This window comes from Anoplophora glabripennis, unplaced genomic scaffold (genome assembly GCF_000390285.2).
Source record: "Anoplophora glabripennis isolate ALB-LARVAE unplaced genomic scaffold, Agla_2.0 scaffold5, whole genome shotgun sequence".
Taxonomy (NCBI): Eukaryota; Metazoa; Arthropoda; class Insecta; order Coleoptera; family Cerambycidae; genus Anoplophora; species Anoplophora glabripennis.
In genome coordinates, this window is record NW_019416525.1 from 2,249,483 (window position 1) to 2,276,572 (window position 27,090).

Genomic DNA, 27,090 nt, shown 5'->3' on the forward strand with positions numbered 1-27,090 from the left:
TCCTCTATCAGAGTACAGGGAATAGTTGAATTTTTAGAAGCCTACCTCGTAAATGTAAAACAATTTCAAATTAACATAAAAAAATTACAAATTTAAACATAACTCGTTTTCTTTGCGGTTAAAGGAAACTACCTTATTTTAAGTGATACACACTTTCCCATTTAGTTATTTGTATTCTAAACATTGGAGTAAAACATTTATGAATAGAATTTATAAAAATGTTTAATAATTTTTCTTTATTTCCCAATTATTTAGTCTAGTTGGTCTCATGTCCAAATTCCTTGAAACAAAATACGTTCCTCTAATAAAACTTCCTATTTTTCATAAACTGTATTTGTACTTTAAAATCCTTGTAACACAATATAGAAATTTATTTTTGATAAAATTTTATTATAATCTTAAAGGTACAACAAAAAATAAAATAATTTTGTAATATAAACAAATTTACTTAAATACAACCCTACAACCACGACACAGAATACGAAACATAAAAAAAATATTCACATAATAAATTGCCTTCAACGTAAAATTAATTTTTAATACAAATTAAACTAAGTGAAACCCTACATGTTAATATAAATATTCTCCTACTACGGTGTAATTTTTTTTTTCAACATTATTGTGCAACCAGAAGAAAATACATCACTTGTAAAATTTGGCTTTGGACCATTTAGATATAAAAGAATTTATGTAAATTTACACCTTACTATCTAATATCTGAATAGAAACGTTGGCAATTAATTTGTATTAAAAAATGTCATATATATTCAAGATTAATATAAAACAGTTAAACACCTTTAAAAACCTGTTTATATAAATTCTCCTTGAAACTCTAATCAAGAAATTTACTTTTATTGGTGTTCTAATATCGTTTTATAGTCGTGTTATGTAATCTGTAAATTGGACATAGAAAAAGAAAATCTCAGCAAAATATTACAGTGCCACTTATTTTATAGTAACCTTGACATCTACTATCATTACTGAAATGAGATATACTTTGAGCATTGCATCTAAACACTAAAATATGGTATCTATCATATTAACGATGAATAAAAATTATTGCAGTTTTCACGAGCAGGTATTTCAGACTAGCATATTTTTTCGACTGAGGGAACATTGGAAGTTTGTAGATATGCAGAAGCAGAAGATAAAAGATCTATCCTCTTCTTGTATTTCCGCTGTTCGGCCATTTGATCTTTTAACTCCTTCAGCTGGTGCGAGAGAGTGGTAACGAGGAGTTGTGTGTTAAGTAGTTGTGTATGAAGACCTTTTAATTCAATTTGCTCTCCTTCTTTTTCGACTGCCGCTAGAGATATAGCTCTTAATCTAGGAAACCATTCCAAATTCGCATGTTTCACCATATCATACACATAACTTTCGGGACCAGTGAATTCTGTCGGGTCTTTTACTCTTATTAAAACGATGAAGTACAAATAGTGCCACATATTATGTTCATTTTTTATGTGGTCCTCAAAATTTACTATTTTATTATCAAAAGCAGACCTATTTGATCCTAGAAAAAGATAACATAAACAGTACAAATTATATATTGCCATATTTCCGCAAGCTTACCACATATAAAACAAGTGTCTTTTAAGATAACTTCTTTATGTTGTTTTTCAGTTCTCAAGTCGGCGAACGTGTCAATAATTACACCAAAAATGAGGTTAAGTACAATAATGATAACGACAAAGAAGAATAGCAAATCGTAAATTACTCTGGGAACGAAAAGAGCTTCCTACAACGAAAATAAATAACAATTAATGAAGGAATAATTACCGAGTTTTTTAAATAGTACCTCACTACTGGGTGCTCGTAATATATCTCCAATACCCCCGCCATTCCTCAGACCCTGATTCAAAGTGGTCAAAATGCACATTATTAGAGAATCGCAAGCTCTTTCTTTCTTTTCTTCACCCGGATCGATTAACTCACAATATTCATCCGAACCGTCTTTGTACTTACTACCAGTAAGATCCGATTTGCATGTCTCGTCTAAAATAAAAAAATATATTTTGAGAAACGAACATTTCCATTTTTGTGCAGTTGAAGGAAACTGCCACGTTAAATGATAAAACCTAATTACGTTACTTACCCGTTTTCTTTTTAACGCTGACAATAAAATCATCTTTGAAGAACATGTATCCGATAATAGAGAACATATAAACCAGAATTAGAGCTAACACAGCGGTCAATATTATAGAGCGGCCATTTCTGGTCACAGAACGAATTACATTTAGAAGGGTTTCCTCACGATATACAACATCGAACAACTGAAAAGGAAATTATGTACCAAGGCACTTATAAAATAAATTTAAAATAACTCACCAAGAGAGAATAGAAAAAGGGATGCATTACGAGTCCAAACATGCAAAAAACTAAATACGCCAGATGGTACACCAGTTCGGCATCGGTGAGTATTTGCAAATAGGTTTTGGTGAGCGTTCCATGGTTGCCCATTATACTGACTAGATGTATGCATTTCACTAATATTGTAACTGTTCCGAGTAACCATAAAGTAGGCTCCGGCCCGAGAGAGCATATCAGTCTAAGGATGGTGGAAGCCACTAAGGTTCTTATACCGGTTTCTCTTGGCAAAGTGATCACTATGGCTGACGATATTATCATGACGACCCAGATCAGTGCTGATATGGAAGAACTTATTGCTAAAATAGAAAAAAAAATATTTACGTAATACGATATAAAAAATTATAGGTATCGCTTACTTGGCACGACATCGTCAAACGGGTAGCAAAAAGCAACTATTAAATTAATAAGGACAGCACAGTTGAAGAGGATGTTACTCCATAGAGACATATAGCTACTGACCCTAGATAAAATAGGTTGCGCTGAAAACAATAAGTACACATAAAACGATATCAAAACGAATATGTGAAATGACCTACCTCGAAGCTTCTTTTGCCAGTTCATTTCGTTAAACATCTGATCGGTTCTTTCGAAGAAATCTGTCACTTTAGAACCTTGATCGTCCCTCTCAGCTGTGTGTAGTACTCTAGTTTTAGTGTCATCAGTCAAATATTCGCATATTTCAGGTATAGGGAAAACAATCTGCTCTAATGTACGATCATGTCTTACAATTTCTATTTGTGCAGTATACGAAGTATAATAAGTTATAGCTTTTTGAGTTTTAGGATCTCTACCGGAATCCGTTGGTTTAAGTAAAGATGCTAGTTCCTTATTGTGCTGGGACAACTGATGACACAAAATCCAAATATTGTGCCCCACTTCTCTGGGCGAAACCATATTTTCTACGCTGGCATCATCCACATCGTCGTCAGCCGTTTCTTGATGGAAAGCACGACACGCTACGTCTACGAGTTGTTTCGGATTCATGTTGTACAATATGCGCTCGGCATTCTCACTATCACCACGGCTCTCCATTATAGCCAATAGCAGTTTAGAAGCGTTATTTTTTAGTTCTAAAACCAAGTCCATGCGGGATTTCCCCAGTGGGCTTATATCGTTCAAAATCAACGCAGTTATAATATCTAAACCGTTCGATTCGTGAGTCGCAATGCAGTTTTGGTTCTCATGACAAGGTCCTTGACAATACTCGGTTAAAGTTTCTAATGTCTGATTAATGAGAGCAACATTATTTTCGTTAATGTACAGACCTAGAAGTCCGAGACCACCAGTCGTCGAACCACATATACAATCTAAGAACATCAGCGTTTCCGATACGAGATTAAAGTTGTTTTTATTATTCTGATTCCGTAACAAATTCTGCAAATCTTTATTGTGATTCTCACAAAGTAATTGGAGGAATCTTAGGATGGGTTGCATGATTAATACTTTGTTGGAGAGTCCATTTTGATCTTCCCGCTCCCGATGTTTTTCCAGTTTTTCTGCAAGTAAATCTTCAAAAGCCGAGGCAGAATTTGACGAAACGACCCCTTCTTCTCCGGCACCCATGTTACGAATGTGAGCGTAAGCTTGGGAGGTCGTTTCAGCAGCTCTACTTAGTTCCTCTCTTAATTCGTCACTAATCAATATACCATTGGTTTTGCTTCCTTGCTTTTTTGACAGTTTATCCAAGTCTTTTCCATCCTGTTTGTCCTCATGAGCCTTGGCAGCAATATCGCTAGTGTTTACAGTGACGGTGGACTTTATCTCTTGCTGTGAATATTTCATTTTATCATAGAACATCTGAAAAAAATTTAGGGACGTAAAGTGAAAACTAACAATTTTCAACTTACCTTAAAGAAGGACTGACTTAGATCGCCTCCGAGAAGTTTGTTGAACATACTTTTTTGTATAACGGTATTACCACCTTCGAGCAGAGCAATACCGAGCTCGACAGCTTCTTCAAATATCGAAGGAGAACTACCAGATTTTACTACTAATTCCACCACTAAATCAGAAGTGCCTTCCCTATCTAGATGTGTCTGGACTTCGTGAAGTGTCCTTCCTGCCCTTCTTAAAATCTTAGCTAAAATTTGTATACATTTCTAAAAACCGTGCGATATTATACTGATATCTATCTACCTCCAGGACCGTGTGTTATAGGAGTTTTTATATGCCCCAATTCTAAAGTGGAACTGCTCGCAACAAATGTTTTTCCAAAGTATCTAGCAAGTAAACTATTACGCAAAACATCACCCTATAAAAAAGCACAATTTTAAAAGCACTGCTTTCATAAATCGACATAAAGAAAGCAAGCAAATTGTTCGGTTCATCTTAGCAAATCCTTTATTGCTAATATGTAATACAACATCAACGTTGGTCAGGTCTTCCAAAATAATAAACAAGGATTGTAAACTTAAGCCTTCAAAAAAAAAAAAAAAAAAATTTAGACATAATGACTGCTAAAAATAATAAAGGAAATACGAACATTTACGTTTTCGTAATTCTGATGCTCTTGAATATGTACAATAAAAATTAAAGTGCACATCAAAATGTAATAAATAAAAATCTAATACTATACCATATCACTATCTGATTTTTCATTTATATCGATCTAAGCAGCATTTAAAAAAAAGATAGTTAAGTTATATTAGAGTCAGTATAAGCAAAATATATAGATAACCTTCTCGCCGTATTCGGAGTCTACGGCCATCATTTTACGAAGAGTTTTTAAGACTTCCACGCACAGCTTTTCCTCCTTTTCCTCCAACAACTTCTCTGTATGTTTAATAAGTCTAAAAATAACGACAGAATCATTTGAAACGGTAGTTTTAATTTTATATTCAGTTGAAGTTTATTTGAATACCTTCTGATAAAACCCCCACTTTCACATTTTTTTCTAGCCTCGGTACCAGCGGGGAACAGCAAATGCGGTCTATACAATACGTCGACTAGCAGTGATAATTCCGACTGAACCAACGGCTTCAGTTGATCTTGTAATAAAGAAACTATATCTTGCAAACCCTCTATTATACTTCTATCTAACCTCATCAACTGAAATATTTCAAATGTGTCAATAAAATAATAAATACATACAAAAAGTAATTACTTGTGACTGCGACCTTTCTATTTTAGGTGTCTTTGAGGCCTGTCGCCACTTATTCGTTTGTTTACTCAAAATAGTTGCTTTATTAAACATCGCGTCCACTTGATTTTCCAGATCCAACGGAATTGCTATACTTCTGTTCTTGGCTGAAATTGAATTATAGACATTATGCTGCACCGCCTGTATCAACATCTAAAAACTAACCAACTTCTGAAAGTGTACGAATACAATTTTCAACATTAAAGCGTTGTGATGCTGATAGCCAAGGACACTGAGATACTCTAAATGCTGATTGCAACAGCTGTACAAAAATGGGTTGCCTTGTCTGCAAAATATATATATTTCTTATAACATTGGGAATAAACAATAATTTCCTTTAGACCAAAAAAACACTTATGAAGCTTCCAAGACTAGTAGCCCAACCACCGATGTAAGAAAGCACATGCAGTTAGTTACTATTAAACAATTCAAACTTTTTAAATAAATTAGTTATGTTTAATCGAGTCTGGGTTAAGTTTACCCCTTTTTACACCATGCTGTTATTGTTAAATTTATAGACTATATAACAATAGGACAAGTATTTTACAGTATAGCTACAGCTGTTATTTACAAATAGTAATTTGATAAACGACTGTAAAATAATGCTCTATTTTATTCTAATTTATGTAGCAACAGGTTAACTAATAATATTTAAGTTTTAGTTTAATTTTCGGTTAAAAATGTACCTAAGAGAAAGCTTACCATTGTTTAAAGTTCCATACAATAATGCAATATGAGTTAGATAAGCATTATTATAACAGCTGACGAAAAGCTCAACCCATGTGTGTTATGTAAAAGGTGGTTGTGTACTTTGTTTTCATTTAAATAAACCTGAAGGAATGTTTGAGAAAAAATATAATTCGATTGGTTTTAGAATATCTATAATATATATCTACGTCTACATCTACACATGTACACGATGTAACTTTAAGTGAGTCAGTTATTTCAGAAGTAACGAACACCAAATTATTACTTGATTTAATTAATTAATTATTTTTAATGTAATTAATATTTTTTAAACCAAATAAGCAATTTGTTCTTTGCTTTTGTACTAATTTGGGACATGTTATTTTAAGGCGACCATATTTAAGAAACAATTTTTATTAAATATTAACTAATATTCGTATATGGATAGACATTGTAAGTAAAACTAAATTAAGTTTTGAAATTGATATTTTTGCTTTTTTATAAAATGTACATAATAAAAAGTAAACTACTTATAAAATACTTATTAATCTGATAGATTAGATACTTTTTAATATAATTTCTAAATTCTAAAGGGCAAAGGTAGCCCCCCGTATAAGTGTGACTCCCATTTAAAGTTACATCCTGTATAAGCTTCGGATTTGAGATAAGTTAAAAAATCAGTATTAAATAAATTGAAAAACAAGGCATTTCATAGCGTTTAGTATTTGAAAAAGATATCCGACGGTTTTTCTTAAAATTTACAAATGAAACGGTCAGGTTTTAGCATTTGTTTATATGGCCTTTTAGCATTAAAGACATCTCTCATACGTAAAGAAAATTTATAACTATGTCGTAATACACATGGGAGCAAATGTAGCAAAATGTTCAGCACTTTGTTCTCAAATTTATACACATAATACATATTCTAACCAACTAGATTCATATTGAGAAAATTTCTAAAAAAAAAAAAGTAAAATAAAACAAATGGTTTTAATAAGTTTCGAATGTGGTTAAACATTTTTCGAGATCAGCGATCTACTTACATTAGTGGAAAATGGAGATTGTTTGAGTTGTATATTAACTGAGAACGGATCATAGTCATCCATGGTAGAGTCGCTCCAGTACACCCTGGCTTCATGCAGATGTTTCTAATGGAAAAGATACACAAAAAAGACACCATAAAAGCAAGTTACAAGATTGATAGCTCGAAAGTTCAACTACGTTATTTCGTGAATTACTTTGCACTAACATCTACCCATTTTGACAGGTTACTCAAGAAAAGAAAGCACAAGGATGAAATTGAAGCACATGCAATGTTAAGGTGGAGGAAACTGGAAAATCACCAGAGAAAAAACATACCTGAACTGTAGTGCTCTGATCAGAAAAGGGGCTATTAAAAAATGTAATAATAATATTCATTACACAATTAGTAACATAATTTTCTAGTGCCCTGTCTGGATGTTTTCTGTCTGTTGGTGCGGTTGCTATGTCGGCCATGTCGACTAAAAACGATTTTTCAAATAAAGTCCACATGTGACTCGAAGTGTAGATCTCCTTCATTTCTACTTCTGTATCGATGTAACAGTGGTTCAAAAAGCCGACATACGCCTCCTTGACTTCAGGAATACAATCCGGATGAGTCACCATGGCAACGATATCGTCTAACGGTAATAAACTGTGACATTTGATTTCAGTGTACACATTTTTTCCCATTGTACAACAAGCTAATAATTTTACCAACTCCACGTGATACTTCAAAGGGCTACCTTCATCCATACAATGCCTCTCAGAACGCATCATTTCTATGAAGTGATTAAACGAAGCCTTATCGTTATAAAACACGAGCACGTCTTCTCCTGCATTAATTAACTACAAATCAAAATGTTTTTACCATGGCAAATGCAAGGTATTTATATTCGATCCAAATAAACAAAGAGTACTTACTTCTTGCATAACCAAATCCTGGCTTTTTCTTATAAACTGATTTTCAGCTTTAACTATAGTTTGAAGAAACTTTAAATATTGCACGTGCCTCCCATGGGTTTCGATGCAATGAACAAAATGTTGTATAACTTTCTCATTTTCTTCATTACACAGCATTGAATTATCTTGAAATATTGCACAAACCGTCTGGGCCTCTCGAATCTACAACATTAATGATACTTTATATATATAGTTAAATAGAAATAAAAGTTATTACCCCAGGATTTAAGAAAAGATCTAAATTTTTATATAGTAGTACTTGATTCTGTCTATTGCCCAAGCAGAAGTTTTGCAAAAATTCATGGGCGAGTCTCATAAGTTCGTTCATTCTGATATCTTCTTTTTCGTCATACGGAATCTGAAGTAGTTCCAATACAACAGTGTGTACTCCAACGTTCCTTAGTAGACGCTGCTCGTGTTTTCTTGGCTTTACGATTCCCGTCGGGGAACCTTGAGTACAAAGTTTATTCATTCTAATTAAAATTTGTTGGATTTTTTTATATTCGTCTGCCTGTTCCGGGTGTAGATGTGGCCCCACATCTAGATTAATAGCAGACCCTTTTTTTTCCAGAACACTAACTGTCGGGGTCTTTGTTGTCGCTACTTCCTCCTCTTCTTCTTTGTTCTTTTTATTATTAGATCCATGATCTTCAACACATTTTGATTTATATACCCAGAGTTCTGATTTTTCTACGGACTGCCTTAAAACATCCAAATCTGCTTTTATTTGTTTATAGGATTCTACATCGCTATCTGATACTAAAAGCTGGACTTGTCTGAATTCTTGTAAGACTTCTCGTCTTTGGCTAAAGTGTCGGAACAATAAGTGTAAAGCACCCGACACTAGAGGTGCGTAATCATGCATGGTTAAATGCAAAAGTACCCTTAAAAATGTACGACCCCCATGTCCATCCAAATCTAGAACTGCACATTCTTCACTGCTGCCAAAAATTCCTTCAGCCTGGCTTCCTATTAATTCCAAATCGATATTTTTCTGACAAAGATTTAGATCACCACCACTGTTTTTCTCGGATTCATCAAATTCTTGTTTAAAAATACTCAATAAGCAGCTTATTCGATAATCAAGACGAACATTTAAAATAAACTACAAAATAAAAATTATCAAAATTATATTATTCTACATATTTAATAGAACAAAAACCTGCAGTATTTCGATTATTTTTAACTTTGTATCCATCACTAAAGGATTTTCCTTCATGTACAGAGCAGTTTTTTGACCAGAATTAGAGGTAACTCCTGATCTTCCTACAGAGCCTAAAGTTAAGGATGTCATTACAGCCCCCATATCTCCGATTGTACGTAAAACACCTCCTTCTGCTGCTCAATTCAAAGAAAATATTTAATTAGATATATTGTTATATGCTCATGTGGAATTTAAAATTTAAAAAACATAAGAAGAAAATATTGAATAATAGCACTATTAACTTAAGTTATAATGTCATATACCCTTGCATAAAAGTGAATAAAAACCACACAAAATACCTCTCACAATTCCTGCAGATTCGTCAGCTATATATAAAGTAAAACTGCATTAATACCAATAATAAATACAAATTATTTACTTACAGTCTATATCACCAGATGGCACCCGCCCATCCAAAAAATCACTCTCAGAAACACAATCCAAGATGCTAAGAAGCGTTTTTGTTAGTTTTAGTAAATCTGAGAAACTATAAAACCCAAAATATATTAATTCCCTTGCTAATTTCACTACCTAAAAAATAAATATTGGAATGTAAATGACAGCTATACAGATACGAATGAACTGACCTCAAAAGTAAGCTTATTTTGCTCTTGATCCGCAAAGGACCACATTTTAGCTACTACATTACATAAATAGCCCCCTACGAAGGCTATTGTAGACGAAAACTTTGCTCGTACTGCTTCTTTATTTGCATCAGGCGTTTTATTGCAGTCATAGCTAAAATAAAATATTTATATATGTACATTTAGCCTAACTTCTCTACATCTTTTCAAATCGAAGTACTTTTTATGAATGAAAAAAATCATGACAATCGAGGAAACTCATCATTACGAAATACATAACTGTAATAACTTTTTAGTTCAACAAAATTCGGTGGAAAAACCCATGCAATATCTTCAAAAAGCAAATAATGGTCAAAAACCACACGCTCGTTTGTTGCTTACCTGCACATATATCCTAAAAACATACTATGATGTAATTAAATATCTAATATTAAATGAAACGAGTGTCGCCATTATTCACAAAGTAATAGCGAGTATAAAATGATTCGATACTGTCATTTAAAGTAAATAATTTGATAGGACACGGCGATATTAAAAATAACGATAGGATAACTTACTCGTTAATAGACATTTGAGATGGGATTTCCGACCAAAGCCGAGCGTACTTCACAGGAGTAACGGGTTCTTGAGGATCTCTGTCTACGTGCAAATGAAGCATAAGTCTACAAAATGAAGCTCGAAGGTCAAAACTAACACTTTCATCTGCCATACACTTTAGAATAAGCTCAATGTCGAGGTGTGGTGAAAGATTATTAAGAGCTAAATATTGTCTGTTTAAGCACATATTTGAGAACAAATCCAGTTGATGTCTGTAATAGTCAAGAATGGCTTGATCGTCCTTAGACCCCAATTTCGCTTTTCTGCAAAGATCGGTAAGTGGAACAGATTTCTGGCGGTTATTCCACAGCAATACTATATCTTCTACAACTGTGATTAATGGCTCTAATTCTTCATCGTTTTCTAAAATGTTATCTTCATTTATCTCTGCAAGCTCAACTTGAGTTTTCATCATTCGAGTCTCGATGAGAATATCTGAATTTTTTTGACTAAGAACACTTTTACAGATCAGTTCTTGAGTCACAGGAATGGCTTTCCTATTCGAAATACACAGATCTGACAGATAATCTAAGAAACGAGATTCCCAATTATTCATATTTTTTCTCACTAAGCCTACAAATGTTTCAATTTCTGCCGGAGTTATATGCTTCTCTAATAATTTCCTGTTATTATGTAATAATGCTGTTATCGTATCTTCAGCTAATATATCGTAACCAATTTGTTTCTGCATGAATCCAAAATGTTTAGCAATGTATTCCTGATTCTTTCTATAATCCTGTTGGCTCAGCCTTAGTATTCTGTAGCAGAGACGGAACATATATTTGTAAGCGGAATGACGAGGATCACTCAATTCCTCTATTTTTAAAAAAGGGCCTTCGCCTCCTGAATCCAAAAATGGTCCCTGTAAACAAATCAAAGTTACGATGTTCTCGATATGCTAATAAATTTATTACTTGTAAAATTTTAAATAGCTGTGTTAGTATAGCTTGCTCTCTTAGTAACTTTTGCCTGTCCCTATTTGGATTCGTTACAATTAAATCCAATGCTTCGGACTTGTTTTGTTCGCTTTCAAGTTCAGCCACAAAATAGACAATATCTTGCAGTAAAGATGTCAGCGATCTACAACATTCCTTTTAATAAAGCATATTAAGAATAATAAATGAATTAATACCTTCTCTCGTTATGGGAAATAGTTCCCGTCTCTAATTTGACAGACAAAGCTGATAACAATTTACATGCGTCATTGGCAAAATCTAAATCTCTGACTTCCACCGGCGAGACAGAAATCAAGGCAAAAGCCTCTTTATCCTCTTTGGTAACTGCACATCCAACCTTCGACATAACCGGCCTTTCTTCATCTTTATCGATAGGTACGGACGTGGAATGTACCCAACTGTCCGTATAAAAATGATGTAAACGTACATAACTGGACTGAGGTACTAGAGAATCTCCCCTGGTCCTACCTGTCGGGTCTAACTCAAATAGTGTGGCGATATCGTTAAAAAAGCCAACTGGTACCAAACGGTAGGCGGGAATATCGGAATCACCTTGTGATGTTTTTTTATCATTATCGGCATCCACTTCAGCAGCTAAATATTGGCCTGTCGCTAAATGTTTGAAACGAAAAAGGGAATCCCATTTTCCAGCTCCTCCTCGGCAAGGGTACTGTTGGACAACTTCAACCTCCCACAAAGCTGTAAAATTTGTTAGTCAATATCAAATAAAGGTACAAAATATATTTTTAACTAACCTTTACTGCTAGTAGCAGCTGTGGCGCTTGTGCGACCCGTGGTCCTTAAAAATACGTGCTGCTTCTTCTTATATTCGTCCATTGTTAAAAATTTCTCTTGTTCGGCATGAAATAGCCTGACGACATCCCCACCTTTCAAAACATCATCTAGATTTTCTCGATGTTCTAAGAATAAACTGACTTTCCAGGAGGTGCTACCATTTACTACATTTACTTCTTTACAGCCTGGATTATCAGGTAATTCGTGATTCGAAGCTACATGAAGTACTTGCTGGCCTGAACTGACTGGACTTAAGATAACTTTATCACCAAGTACAATATTATCACCAGTGGCTCGCAATTTATAGAATTGTTGAATATAGAACCAAGATCCTTCATTTCCATTTCCGTCTAAGTACACCCTCATTGCATTTTTTTCTAACAAAGCAGGTAGTCGTTTATTCACAGTTAAGTACTTATTAGATTTCAGATGCAGCAACTAAAATTTAAAGCACTTTAATATGCACAACTTTTTAAATCATATAATTACTGACCTGCACCACATTGCCATACTGAACATTTGTTCCAAGCAATTTTTTATTTTCGGTTTCGTTCTGCTTTTTCTCAATTTCCGCAGCATGCTAGAAAATATTTTTAAAATGTTTCATAAACATTTTACTCTTCATAATTACACAGATTAGAGATTAAAATATAAGTAGATGCTAGAAAAATAAGGAACTTAAATGTTGCGTGTTACTTACATGCAATCTTTTGAGTAAATTTGTGTCACCGTTAGAACCCATGCTTTGTTTCGCTGCTTTCCAAAATTGTTTTTGAGCGGAATATCTGTTCATTGGACATATACGAAACAAACAGTCCCTGAATTTTTTTGGAGGGTTTAATAAATCCCCAGCTTCGGGGCAAACCACACAGCGATCATCAACTAAACTACAAAATTAAATATAAAAATTATTATGTACCTATTTCAGAAAATGAATTGGAATACATACCCCAATGTACTCAAAAAACCGCTAACTGTGCCTTCTGCATATAAAGAGACAATGTCTCCTAAATGCAGAAGACTCGAGTTTCCCATTTCCACCATTTTTTTATTTTTCTAAAACATTTTTATAGTTCTGCATACTAAAAATGTTCAAATCGTATAAATATAAGGACAGTACCCAGTACCAAAGATAAGATAAATCATAATATAACATCTGTCAAATGTCAAAGAGTAATATTGTTTATACTAGATTTAAATAGAAATGCAAGTTATAATAATGTTTATTCTATTAGTAAATAAACTAGTCGATAATTTAGTTTTAGTTAAGACTGTTAAACGGTAAATTGCAAAATAAACAGAGGTTATGTACATAAAAACCACCGACCACTTAGGGGAAGTACATGTTCACACGAAAAAAACATCCATGTATCTCACTTAAAACGGCACATATCAAAAGACAGTAATTATTTTATTTCTCTACACTTTACATACAAATACTGAGGTAGGATTTATTGATAAAAACTTGTTTGAATAAACCTTTAAGTATTTTTAATACGCAGGTGCAAGATTATTAATACTACACTATAACTCATTTCCGTACGTAGCTATTCTATTAAGGGGGTATCACAAAATATTTTAACGCATTTTTTTTCTGTGTCATACTGCATTGATATCTTTCCGTTAGAAAGAACCATAATTAATTTGTTATATTAATTTATAATGGATTAAATATTGAGTTCTTCAAAATATTGCCGTTAATATTCCAAAATGACTCGAGATTAAATGTTGACGTCACATCAGTAGGCAAACAACAACCTGCCCCTAATTTACTAGTGTACAAAATTTTATTTTAAGAGCCGTTTTCTTTATAATGCCATAAAACGTAGAGGAAAAAAAAATTAAATAAAATGAATTTTTAGTGTTATCCCCAACTCTACCGATGCCAGAAAATGATAGTGCAACCATGTTTTGTGGTGCAACCTGTCTTGCTACGATCTTGGGTCATGATGCGAGATTACGTGAATGAACCACATCTAAAAATGTTTCGTTGCTTGAGGCATTTGCTTTTACGTCTTCGAAGGTATTTTACGTTTTGTGGTATTTTTAGTGACATTGTGATGTCATGCAGAAACTTGTTTCTTGTTTCCACAGGATAACGTTTCGCAGTATTAAATCGTGGATTTCTGGGCTAAGCAGAATTTACCGAAATCTGCTTCAGCCTAGAGTATTAATATACCGCCCCCGTGAGATAAACTTTCTAGATAATCTTTGTGTTTGAAATGATGATGAATTCTAGAGATATAAATATATGCATTAATTGATACCATCATGCGTGAACATTACAATTTAAATATCTCAATAAATATTCGACTTAATCGAGACTGAATATCAGAAAAAAAATGATTTTTAAATATTTATATTTAAATAAGTCAGATGTAATATTTTAATATCTAAAAAAAAAGTATGGATCACGTTTTTAATATATATTCACAATTACATAATACAAATTTTTTGTTATCATTTTCGAAATTCAAGTACTTAGCGGTAGCAACAAATATGAAGTTGGTTTGTGAAAAATGTGGATAATGTAATATGGAGAAATAAATCAAAATATTAATAAATGTAGTTCTTTATTATTGTTAAATGCTACCAAAATGATCTACATTTAAAAGTTCAATATTCATTAAAAATAGAAACTGTGATGTATTTGAAATGGTGTATGAACAATATTAATTTTTACTTAGTCATTTGTCACAACAGCTAAAAACTTATTGTGCTGTAATGGCTAAACCATAACATAACTTAGGTTACTAGTAAGACACGTTACAAACTTTCCAAAAAATGAGAAATATCCTTATATCTACTTTACAACATCAAAATATGAAAAATTATACTTAGTACACACAAATATTCTATAAAAATACACGTTAGTTATTGGGCTTACCGAAGGAAAGTTTTTAACGGTGTAAAATTATAAATATTATATACATTAATATATTAATGAGACCACAAATGTTACTCTTCAAAACTGAATTAAACTATTTGTTAATAAACAAAATTCTTATCATGAATAATCATTTCTATTGCACTACCAATAACTAAACTAGAAATAAATATTTTAACTCGCTCGGTAAGGCATTTCTAATATAAAACTAAAACCTACCCTAAAAGCAATCTGTTCAGGTAAAGTCATTAACGTTGGCAGTTAACTAGTACAGAATATTTATTTATTTCAACATTAAAGAGGTATTTGGAAACTGCTGACACAAGTTTAAAATATGTAACTATATTTAACATGGTTCTGAGGATTATACATCGGTTCTTAGTTGCCAAACGGATGGTTTATTCTTTATTTACTATTAAAGTTCCAGGGCCGTATATAATCGGTATGACCTTTGAACACTTCTTTCCTTTGGTAAAATCATGTTATTAACATAACTGAAATTTTTAGTTTAATGTTATCATAAGTATTTCATGTGATGGATAAGTGTAATTCATCAGTTTTTTTCAATTACACATACACAGGTTATCTGCAAACAATTTGAACTTCAAATACGTTCCATTTTGAATAGACATCACTTAACTGTCTTCCTGAAACTCATGTCAAGAAACTATAGATTTAATTTAAAATCCAGTCCAGCATATGTAAAAATATTCTGTAGACAATAAAATGGAACTTTCCCAACTTGCAATTCGAGGCACATATTATTGCATATTCCACTTTTGACGACAAAATAAATTAAAGTTGTTAAGAGATGTTGGTGACATTTTACATTAGCCATTCGTAAAATAGTGTAGCCACTCGTTTTCCATTTGCTGCAAATAATACACTAATTCTTGTGGCAAATTGTTAAACAGCCAAAAAATAGAATACTGTAAAAATATTTCAACATTTACATGTGTACTACTGCGAATGTTATACATATATGCAATAAAATTATAAACATAATTTTACTTTGACTGTTTAACAACTTTTTAATATCTGAATAGATAATTGTCATTTGAAAATTGCATAGAAAGATTATAAAAAAATTAGTAGAAAACATGTTGTAAGACATCTTTATTTGTTTAATTAACCCTTTTGCTTGATTTAAATAAAACATTAATTCCAAAGTTAAAACTAATGGTTCCATAAAAAACTGATTGTTAATAACATACAATATTTGTTATACATCTCTTTTTATCGGAATTGTGTAATTGCATTAAAAAATTTAAAGGATTTAAATATGTAAATATTTATGGTAGAATCGTTCCTGCTTTTCACTTCGTTAAACATGCTGCGTAATACTTTTAGTTAACACTTCATTTTACATTGTTGATGTTCATCTAGAATATTGGATTTTACGTGAACATATTCTATTTTATTTTTTTTTATTTTCTAGAAGCAGTTTTAGGATATTTCTTAATATATCTTGTTAATTTCTATCTTATTTAAATGTTCAGATTTGTTATTAAGTATATAATTTTGAACAAAATTATATGTTATAGACATCAATATATTAATTTTTACAGGAGCTGCAATTAAATTACGGTACAACCTATAAACGACAGACAAATTGTCTTATAATTTTAATTACATTAGAAATTTTACATGATCTTTAAAATATATCACATAGTAATCCTGTAATACAACAAATTAAAAAAATATAATAGATATAAGGTAAAATACAATAAATTAAAAGTAAGAAAAATGAACTGTCATAAATGTATATAATAAATACAAACTAGTGGCATCCTCTGTATCCGGAGTATAAGTACAAATATTTTGTATTATAGAAAAACTCTGTAAATGATATGATTCTTTTAAAGGTAATGTTCCAACAATCTGTCATAAGACACCATAATAAATAAATTCTGAATTTAAAATTTTGTATATATACTCTTAGACACCAGATATGTCCATTATTCATAATTGCAATAAAGATATATATATCACAATGTTTTTTACGAGTTAAGTGCTGTTTCAAGCAAATGAATATATTGGAAATTAGAACAGTTTTATGTGGGTATTATCTCAATATTTTTTTGTCTAGTTATTCAACGTTGTACAGAATTAGGTAAATATAGTGTATTATAAAAAAAATATATTGAAATCAGGCGGACCCTGTATTGTTAGATATCTACTGTAACATTAAAATTGTTCTAACACCAATAAAACAGTTTACCATAACAGTTAGGTAAATATTTTCCTTTATGCCATTTTTTTGTTTTTAATATCATAGTTTTGGATTTCTGACTTAAAACTTCTACAAAATGTTAAAATCACCAATAGGAGAGCATTAATCATTAAAAATCTATAAACAGCTTTTATGGAAAAACAATCCTGTGTTAATAAACACCCTGTACATAGATTGTATAATGTGTTCCCCTAAAGGAATAATGTTTGTATAAACTAATGAACATAATGTTAATGAGTCCTGGGACAGATTGGCCAACAAAATAAACTATGAAAATGCAAAACAAATATGATTATATAAATAACATTTTAAGCACATCACATATAATTCTAAACGGAAAATTTCACCTATGTAGGAGGAAGTCAGATTGAGCGAGCTTTTATTGGCAGACAGCCTGCGTTATAACTCCATGTCCTCTGCTTCGTTTTCTGAAAAATCTGACATACTCGATTCACTATCTGAACTAACATTTTCTTGGCCCCGCAATGCTTCCTCTGTGGCATATTTTCTTACATATTCTACAAATATACTCTTTAATAACAAGGTGAAGCCTATACTTTTACAGATGCACTAATAAAAAAATTAATTGACAATTTCATAGGTATAACTCATATCCCCAATATTATTTTTTCCTCTACTGAACATGAAAAATATATAAAAATTAAGACATTTTTATAATTAAAAAACTTACCAGATACTTTTTTCTTATATTCTTCAGGTTTATGTAAATACATGGCTGCTGCATCTCCGTTAAGAGGGTCAATTGGATTTGGATAAGTTAATAATTGTGGAAGAAAAGATTCAAATATATTTGACAAATCTAAAAACAAAGCACATCATCTATTGCTACTTCAGTTAATAGTGTAATTTCTGTCGATATAAAAAGTATAATAAGCAATATTATATATATACATATATTAACTATTTAACTTTGGGCAGTTATATGCAACACAAACATACGCAGCCTCAAAAATGATTACAAGCCACGTGACCAATATTTTGTTTGGAGCAATAATTTTATTTCTTTCACATTGGCAATTACATTTCGATAAAATTAAAAATTATTAAAACAATAAGATCAAGATTACGTCAAAGCACAACATTCTGTTTCACCGGCTGGTGATTGGTGTAATTTTTCACGAGAATCAATTCAACCAATCAGCGATCTCATTATCTCAAGCATAGACGCAACGGAGATCACGTGGCTTGTAAATATTTATGAAGGCACTGTATTTAGCGGCTGATGCTAATTATCTTTTCATCAGTAACAATAATGAAACACAAATTAGTCTGAATCATAGACGTAGTCAATGGAGGGCAAGGTGGGGGCCCCGGGTCCCCCAAAATCTTACAAAAATTGAAAAAGTAAATATTTATTTTTATTAATTATACGAATCTATGGAAATAAAGTTAAATGCATAAGGTACATAACTACAAACCTTAGTTTGGATAAATATGACTGACCCAAAACAATTTATCAGTTTGCGGATGGGAAATGGGAATCGAAACAAAGAATATATAAAAATCGAAAGTATTTATGCAGTGCATTCTCGAAAAACATTTCATATTTCACTGAAAATTTACAGGTAATGTCAGGTAAAATGAAAAGTGTAGGTGGGTAATTTCTATATTCTTCATTGGTAATATTAGTCATGTAAAATTAAATAATAAACTTTCTTGACCACATCCTGTACTGTATCGTCCATTGGTTACAATAAACCCATTTAATAATAAGATAACAATAAAGCCACATCACATATTTTTTAAGAAATATATATGCCAAATGGCTAAGCATGTAGGTTCAACCAGATAGTAATCATCTCGTTAATAAGATTTTAAAATAATTAATACTCATTCTGTGTATAAATAAGATCACAAATCTTGAAATTATTTAAAGAACAAAGGAATTATTTTTAGTAAATCCTTTACTTGGAAGTATTTATGAAAAGTTATTTTTAATGGACAGAAAAATTAATTTGCCCCTTTCCTCCTGAAATTTCTTAACTAAAAAGTAAAATACAACGTTGCCTTTGTTATAAAGTTATTAACTTAGCCGAGGCAATTAACTATGTATTGATATTCATATTGATTTATACAGGAGAATTTAATATCATATGAAACGAAACATTATATTGGTGTTGAAATTACGTTACAATCTTCATTTTATAAAATATTTTATGATAAACCAATGGTGCAAATTCTACTTACCATATAATGCTGTCCAGGCTTGATTAATAACATCCAAACATACAGTACCAGAAACCTCATCTATATTTGGATGGTACACACGGTTCATAAATCCTATACTAGGTGATTTGAATGGATAATGCTCTGGTAAATGGACACGGACCTTCCAAACTCCTCCTTCATAAGGAGCTAGTAAACAATGCCATAAATAATACATTCGCATAAAGAAATATTTAACAACTTACTTCCTCTGGGCCCATAAAATTTAACACAAAATTCATTTAATCCACCTAAAATTGTCACTTCGTGTTTACTTTCAATACTGTAACGGCAGTTAAGAAAAATTTAACATATTGTTGACAATCAGCTGTGACTATAATGAATAAAAATAGAACAGTTATTTTAATGAAATTTCACCATTTATTGCCAGTAGTATAATTAACAAATTTATAATTGGAAAAGCCAAAGTTAACAATACCTCAGTACTACAATCAGCTGATGTAAAGATAGATTGTTGTTGTTTACATTATTATTCTAAGAACACAAAGGATACAGCTTAATAACATCAGTGTCCATACGTCTTTTCCCAGCACTTGGCGATGACATTTTTTAGATTGTCATAAAACTATTACCATGAATTTATTACTACTAGTCCTAAAATATTTTTGTAAATACGTAATCACCTCCCAAACACAATGGCCGTGTCTAAAATCGAGCAAATATCCAACCAATCCACAATCCAACCGTTTACGTTTACCAACAAACCTGTCACTCCTGTCAGCTCCAGTTCCAATCTTACACGCAACGCAATTGCTACCACTTCTGCCATCTTATAAGAATGCACAAACTATTCGACTGCCAGTAAAGCTTTATTTAAGTATTCCTAATAGTTTTTGCACTAAGTCAATAGATGGCATTATATATTTGGCTAAGGTAAAGTAACTAATGTAGTGGTTAGGTTGGGGATGGACTGGGGTAAAGGGTTAAAGTCCCTAAATATCAAGAACAACGTACATTCATGACTCGTCAACACTACTTACACTACCATGTATGTTTGGTTGCATAACCATAAACCAATTTTAATTAACTCCGGTATGAGATAATTCATATTAAAATTATTGTTGAGAACATTCAAGCATACAGTAATAAGAAAACATTGTGAGAATTTACTTTGGTAGTAAAAAGTATTATACCTATATCTAATTATAAAATTCGTCGGAAATGTGCCAAAATTTATAAAATATATGAAATTTTGTCACACTTACAAATACTGGACACTTTAAAAGTTTAAAACACAGAATCTTAACCATATATCTTTATTAAATCGCTTAAAATAAAATACAATCCATGTACATGATGTTTTGTATGTTATGACTCCAAAAAGTTGTTAGGTACTTGGGTCAAGACGTTTTGTTCTAAAGTCAACGAACTTTCTGAAATTATGTCGTGAACTTAGAAAAACACCCTGTATAACTAAATTAACTCTGATATTTGTAATTTTATCTAAAAATAAATGCTATAATATTTAATTCTATAAATTATTTTCACAATGTATATTGTTTGTAATCATGGAGGCAATTCATGAAATTATATTCCACGGTAGAAGGGCCATCTAAAAAAAATATAATACTACTTACTTAATAATTTTTATATATTCGGCTTACCAAAGGGATACCATTTTGGTTTAGTGCTATCAAATTCGTTTCTAACAGAAGCTATAGCTTGCCTAATTGCTAGGGGAATTGACACAGCTAAACAAAGAGGGGGTTCACCAGTAGCTAAAATATATCAGAAGATATTACAATGATTTTGTTGCGGATGTGACGTAACAATATACCTTTTGTTTTCAAAATTCCAAGTGGGTTAGGATTGTCATTTGGAAATTTTACACGAAAGTCAATAGGAATATCTTTTGCTCCAGGAGGCTTATAAGTCCATGTTCTATTGGTTAAAATTTCTCCATTTTCACCAACAATTACATGTTCTGTTGTATAATACCCCAGACCCATTACAAAAGCACCCTCTACTTGTCCTATATCTATTTCAGGACTTATGCTGTCGCCCACATCTTCCAATAAATCAACTCTAGACACATGATGTTGGCCAGTTAACACATCTAGTTCTATTTCAGTAGAGCATACACCGTATATTTCATAGGCATTTATTGCGGGATCCTTTGGTGAATACCTACAACACTAAAATTAAGCAGAAAAAGTATAATTGTAAAACAGCTTTTACATTGATGAAGTAGAGAGATTTATTAATTCTTTATAGCATTCTTTCACTAATTCTTCCCAAGTTGGGTCGTTCATCTTATCTCTAATTGGTTTCATCCTTTCTAGAAGTATGTCACATGCCTGAATGACCCCCTAGAATTGGAAGTTTTGTGTACGTTTCTAATAAATGAATTTTAAATTACCCAACAAACAGCTTCACTGGTGAGACTACCTCCAGTTGGAGAGGAATTGGGTGCATTTAAATTATTACTTGGTTTAACTGAAATTTTATTAACGGGGACACCCAGTTTGTACGCGCATACTTGTATTACCTAAAAAAATGTAAATTCTGCTGGTATTTTAACTTTTTTATTAGTAAAATCGTACTTTTGTATTTATGCCCTGTCCAATTTCAATTCCGCCGTGAGATATGCTAACACTTCCGTCACAATGATATACTGAAACAATAACACCGTAAGTAAAAGGAAACAAAATAAAAGGGAAAACCATAGGAACAACAGCTAATCCTTTCTTTCTCCATCGGTTGCTCTAAAAGAAATATTTAGTTAGGTACACATTTCTTATCAACATATTTTTACGGAAATTACCATATTGAATTCAGTTATATCTGATTTTCGTTTATCTATATCTGCCCACCTTTTCAATTCTTCTATGTGTTTTAATAATTTTTCGTGATTCTTTGTCATATTAGTAAGTCTAAATTGCAACGGGTCCATGTCTATTTCTAAAGCTGTATGCTCCATTATCGCTTCAATCATACCGAAACCCTCTGCAGAACCTAAATAATCATTTATCATAAACAACCAAAAATAAATAATTTTCAATACTCAAAAGTAATTTAAAAGAAAGTGTCATTCCAAGTTCTGATAACGGAAACGGGGTTTTCTCCACTTTTTATTTTTTCACCTAAATAAATAAAAAAAAATGGCATTGTTTTAGTAATTTAAAAAAAGTACCTGGTGCTCGCGTGTAGCAACTAGCATGCATATCCGTGTTTACTATGTTAGCGTTCGTGTACCAAGTCTCTGTGTTATATAAACCAAAATAAGTATCATATAACAAGTACATTACAGGTTCGTTCGAACCACATCCGTGATCATAGTAAAATGTATTATGGAGATATTGAATAACGCCATTTTCATCGGTGGCAACCTCGTAATCACTAGTTAGTGGGTATCTTTTTCCTATAACGCTCATATTTGTTTCTAGTGGCATCCAGATTTTCACTGGCTTCTTGAGTTTATACGCTGCCACTGCCGCAGCTGTCGACACTAGAGAGTTACGAACAATTTTTGCGCCGAAAGCACCACCAAGTCGTTTAACTTTCACGTTGATCCTGAAACTAGACCTTTACAGTATCTAAGTTATATTTTTTTATCATCCCCACCTATTTGATGGGATATTTAAGGCAACAGATGCTGCCACTTGAGCTAAATCCATCCACTGTGTTCCAGGATACATATCAAGTCCATCTTCCACTGGAACTACACTGCAACATTGTGTTTCCATGTGGAAGTGGTACTGCCAAGACAAAGCAAAGGAGCCTTTGATTACGTGTTTTATATTTGTACCTAAAACATCTCGATTTTAATATATAGAGTATCATAAAATAAATCGAGTACCCGTTCTCTTTGGGTTAATAATTTTATCCTGATTAATTTTAGTTGAAAGATTTCGTTTTAATATGTCGCCTAGAGTTATAACTGGTTTTTCATTTCCATCCTTGTACCTCACATCAACTAAATTTGCTGCTTTTTCTGCAATCTCTTGCGATTTCGCTACAATAATTCCGACTGGTTGCGAGTGATACTTAACGATTCCCGTACAAAATAATTCTTCTTCCATTGGCAACCCAGATTCGCTGGGTGTGAATGTATTTTTTCCAGGAATATCGTTCTTGTCTAAAAATGCTATAACACCTTCCATTTCCTATTAAAAAAATAACAATTACATGATCCCCAATGTCCGTTTTACTATTTTACCAATGCTTTGTCGGTGATTATATCCACAATAACTGAGTTTGGAGACGCTTTAGCCAAAACGAAAGCTGCATGCGTTTGATTTGGCAAATCAGGCATATCCGTTATGTATTCAGCTTCACCTTTAAATAAAAAAAAAATAAGTATAACGTAAAAACAATTTAGTACGCTTTACCAGTTGTCTGAGCCACAGCCTCAATTTTGGGCATGGATTGTGACAGAGGATATACAGTTTTATCCGTACCAAAATCTTGAGAACCGGACGAAACTGGTCTAATTAATTCTTCGCCACCACTTCTATGCCTTTCTGACACAAATTTGCTTGGCGCTATACTCAAAATGTACTAAAAAAAATTATCAGTAATACTTAAGTTCAAAGCATAGGTAGTAAAGAAAAACGTATTTACTTTATAAAACAATGATATTGCTAATTTTTTCCGGAACGTCGGTTGTGGATCAGCTGGTGCGTAATCAGGTTTTAGTTCATCATTTAGCACTTGAAAAGCAGCTTGTAGTATATTGTTGTTGAATATACTTTTGGAGACTAAATATTTTTCGGTGTTTACAGCGTGTGTGTAAGTTTTATTGATGCAACCATATACAATTCTAGCATCTTCTACTATTAATTTGTCATTAATTTTCAGTAAAAATCCTGCATTTACCAGGGCATGGGCATTCTGGGCTCTAGGCATAATCTGTATTTGTAGATAGAATTTATAAAGTTATATAATAAAAAACGTATAAAATTCTAAACCTTACCTTGTAACTTTCATAGTAATAATGATCGTTTAAAGCAGGCAATACGATTTTTTTTAATACTTTGTCGGACATATTTATTAACAAAAATTCCTGTAATGTGGTGTCGTATACTTTATTATTTATATCAACTGAAATTCACGTAAATGAATATAAACTAATTTTAATTTCGATATCTACCTGCACATTAAACAAGTCACTTACCTACTTGCAAATGGGCCCCAATTGTTTCCAAAAATAAAAATACATCTGATGGAAAGTTGTTGTATTGATGCTTTAACATTAAATTCCCTGCTAATGTTCCTGTCTAAATCAAATTATGCAGTTGCACTTTTTTAAACAAAAAATATATATATATTTACATTTCTCACGGGCACATTAGCTATCAAATCGATGTGGTGAGATAATTTGCTCAAATATCGGAATTTGCTATTCTCCTTGGAAAGCTTATCGAACAAATTCATTGCATTTGTAAGGCTTATATTAGCTCCAATTATTAATTTATTGTTAATTTCGTGGTTAAGAAGGTCCTGAACATCTAATATGTCTACATAGACGTCAAATTCCTTTTCTGTTCTGTACACGCCTGAAAGTTAAGAAGATTGAACAAAATTAGTTTTAGTCGCATATTAATTAAACGCTTGCCTTTGCCAGTATTCCCGGCAACCAACATATAAGAGGTCTTGCTGCCATGAAATGACTTCATAACTTGTATTAATTCTCCGAATTCTATAACTTTGATCCATGACTGTTTGTCAAGTTTAAAATAAAAGGCAGAGTTTATTTTAAAGCAACATTTTTTAGTGCATACATTTGTGCAGACGTTTGCGTCTTCGATATCCGGATATCTTTCGAATAAATCATCACTCGCATCCTTACACAGAGTTTTAAATGCCGATAAAATAGGCCTGTAACCAGTACATCTACAGATGTTACCCCCGAAAGAGTTTTCAACTTGTTTCATAGTCACATCTTCAGTGGATTTTTGCAAAGCAAACATGTTCATCACCATGCCTGGAGTACAATATCCGCACTGAGTACCATTGTGTCTCTTTAAGACGTCTTGGATTTTGTGTTTGGAAGATGAATTTCCAATCCCTTCAACAGTGAAGACGTCCCAACCAAAACATGAAAAAACTGATACCAAACACTGGAACACTATCGGTGAATATTTGGGACACCCTGTATATCTATTATACTTACTGAATTTATACAGAAAGTTTCAAGTTTTCCTGTGACTGGGTTAATTCTATCAACCGAAACGATACAGGCACCACAGCCTCCTTCTAAGCACATGCGTTTAGTACCAGTTAAATGTAAATAATCTCGCAAAAATGTATTTAAATTAGTTTGAGGAGACACTTCTGATGCATTCACTAAAATATTATTGTTATAAATACTTACAAGCTAGTATAAATACAAAATAAATACCTGCACATTTTCTTCCGTTCACAAAAATGATTATTTCTTGAAGTCTGAAAGTAGTAAACATATTATTTGAATATGAAAACGGTAATCTACTTACAAATCCATCGATGCCGGTATCTGTGCGTTTGATTTGCTGTATTATAAGAAAATTATTTATAGAACAATGTATAGCTATGAAATCCTTGGAAACCCTGAAAACAATATAATTGTGCGACTCATTTGCAAGCATTTAAATGATCAAATACACAATAATAACTAAATTATAGACAGAACCGTATTTAACCAAATTATTATATTATTCAAAACCTAATATAGCTTCTATTAAAATGTGTTTGATGCAATACATAATTACATATTTTTTCTTTAACTCAGTGATAATACTGAGTAAATTTATCCAACTGTTGTCAACAGCTGTTAGCTGCTTATATACAAAATATATCTGACTAAAACAGAGTCCGCTTCTGTCTAATAATAAATACCTAGCCATAAAACTGGTTGTCCTAATTATATTAGGTATTATATATTGCCTTGAGATGAATTTGATTTTAAGTGTTTATTTTCAAATAACTAGCTTATTAGGTATCTTAACATTTTTAATAAAACAAATTTCAAATTGTTCTCGAATTTTTAGTTCACATGATACGATCCAATTTTAATAATGAAAATTAAGAAAAATAATTTTTTGAACTCAAATTTTTGCCATATTTTTTCCGAAAAACAACATAATGCATACTTAGGTAAGTAAGTCGTCAATTTAATTTCGTTCATGGTAGCCAGCCTTAAAGTATGGCTTATCCATTTTTGGACACCCTGTTTATTACGGAGGAAACGCTGGTTGACTTTCGTATAATGAATTGTGATTTTTATTTCAAACAAGGTGCGTTTTCATAATATATTTGGTATGCAAAATATTTTTTTACCAACCTCAAAAAAGTTATGTCACAAAATGTCGTACCTATGTAGGAATTCTAACAGATGATAAAAATCTAATAACACTGGCAGATTTAGCAGCCTCAAAAATATACGTGCATCAAATTCCTGTATCTCAAAAGCAGAAGACGATATGAA

The 27,090-nt window shown here is 32.1% G+C and overlaps 3 protein-coding genes across 5 annotated transcripts; all 3 read right to left on the minus strand.

Annotated features, from left to right (window-relative positions):
• Positions 1-601: 601 nt before the first annotated feature.
• LOC108906811 (inositol 1,4,5-trisphosphate receptor) lies at positions 602-13,825 on the minus strand. Of its 2 annotated transcripts, XM_023454859.1 has the most exons (27): positions 13,265-13,825; positions 13,016-13,202; positions 12,809-12,895; positions 12,276-12,753; positions 11,697-12,219; positions 11,479-11,644; positions 10,525-11,426; positions 9,971-10,121; positions 9,767-9,914; positions 9,342-9,517; positions 8,397-9,284; positions 8,141-8,341; positions 7,556-8,065; positions 7,240-7,344; positions 5,675-5,795; positions 5,474-5,616; positions 5,231-5,418; positions 5,048-5,159; positions 4,507-4,621; positions 4,218-4,450; positions 2,907-4,167; positions 2,727-2,849; positions 2,329-2,666; positions 2,096-2,273; positions 1,799-1,995; positions 1,573-1,738; positions 602-1,513 (listed from the first exon to the last, which is right to left on the minus strand). In XM_023454859.1, the coding sequence occupies exons 1-27, from the start codon at positions 13,357-13,359 to the stop codon at positions 1,089-1,091; spliced, it is 8,217 nt and encodes a 2,738-aa protein (XP_023310627.1). In that variant the 5' UTR covers positions 13,360-13,825; the 3' UTR covers positions 602-1,088. The 2 variants fall into 2 exon arrangements, with proteins under 2 accessions (XP_023310627.1, XP_023310628.1); XM_023454860.1 differs by lacking the exon at positions 7,240-7,344.
• A 1,046-nt stretch (positions 13,826-14,871) lies between these two features.
• On the minus strand, positions 14,872-20,449 carry LOC108906828 (ubiquitin-conjugating enzyme E2 H). Of its 2 annotated transcripts, XM_023454847.1 has the most exons (6): positions 20,388-20,449; positions 20,176-20,327; positions 19,868-19,944; positions 19,644-19,811; positions 18,127-18,255; positions 14,872-17,953 (listed from the first exon to the last, which is right to left on the minus strand). In XM_023454847.1, exons 2-6 carry the CDS (start codon positions 20,226-20,228, stop codon positions 17,835-17,837), a joined length of 546 nt encoding a protein of 181 aa, XP_023310615.1. In that variant the 5' UTR covers positions 20,229-20,327; positions 20,388-20,449; the 3' UTR covers positions 14,872-17,834. The 2 variants fall into 2 exon arrangements, with proteins under 2 accessions (XP_023310615.1, XP_018565750.1); XM_018710234.2 differs by having other exon boundaries at positions 20,176-20,406.
• A 493-nt stretch (positions 20,450-20,942) lies between these two features.
• LOC108906838 (indole-3-acetaldehyde oxidase-like) lies at positions 20,943-26,206 on the minus strand. The gene is made up of 20 exons (XM_018710259.1): positions 26,120-26,206; positions 26,026-26,069; positions 25,798-25,970; positions 25,240-25,744; positions 24,957-25,180; positions 24,799-24,901; positions 24,598-24,725; positions 24,246-24,533; positions 24,014-24,182; positions 23,842-23,960; positions 23,482-23,788; positions 23,247-23,430; positions 22,816-23,195; positions 22,447-22,637; positions 22,226-22,387; positions 22,042-22,170; positions 21,861-21,991; positions 21,460-21,809; positions 21,287-21,400; positions 20,943-21,234 (listed from the first exon to the last, which is right to left on the minus strand). The coding sequence occupies exons 1-20, from the start codon at positions 26,125-26,127 to the stop codon at positions 21,167-21,169; spliced, it is 3,777 nt and encodes a 1,258-aa protein (XP_018565775.1). The 5' UTR covers positions 26,128-26,206; the 3' UTR covers positions 20,943-21,166.
• Positions 26,207-27,090: the final 884 nt, after the last annotated feature.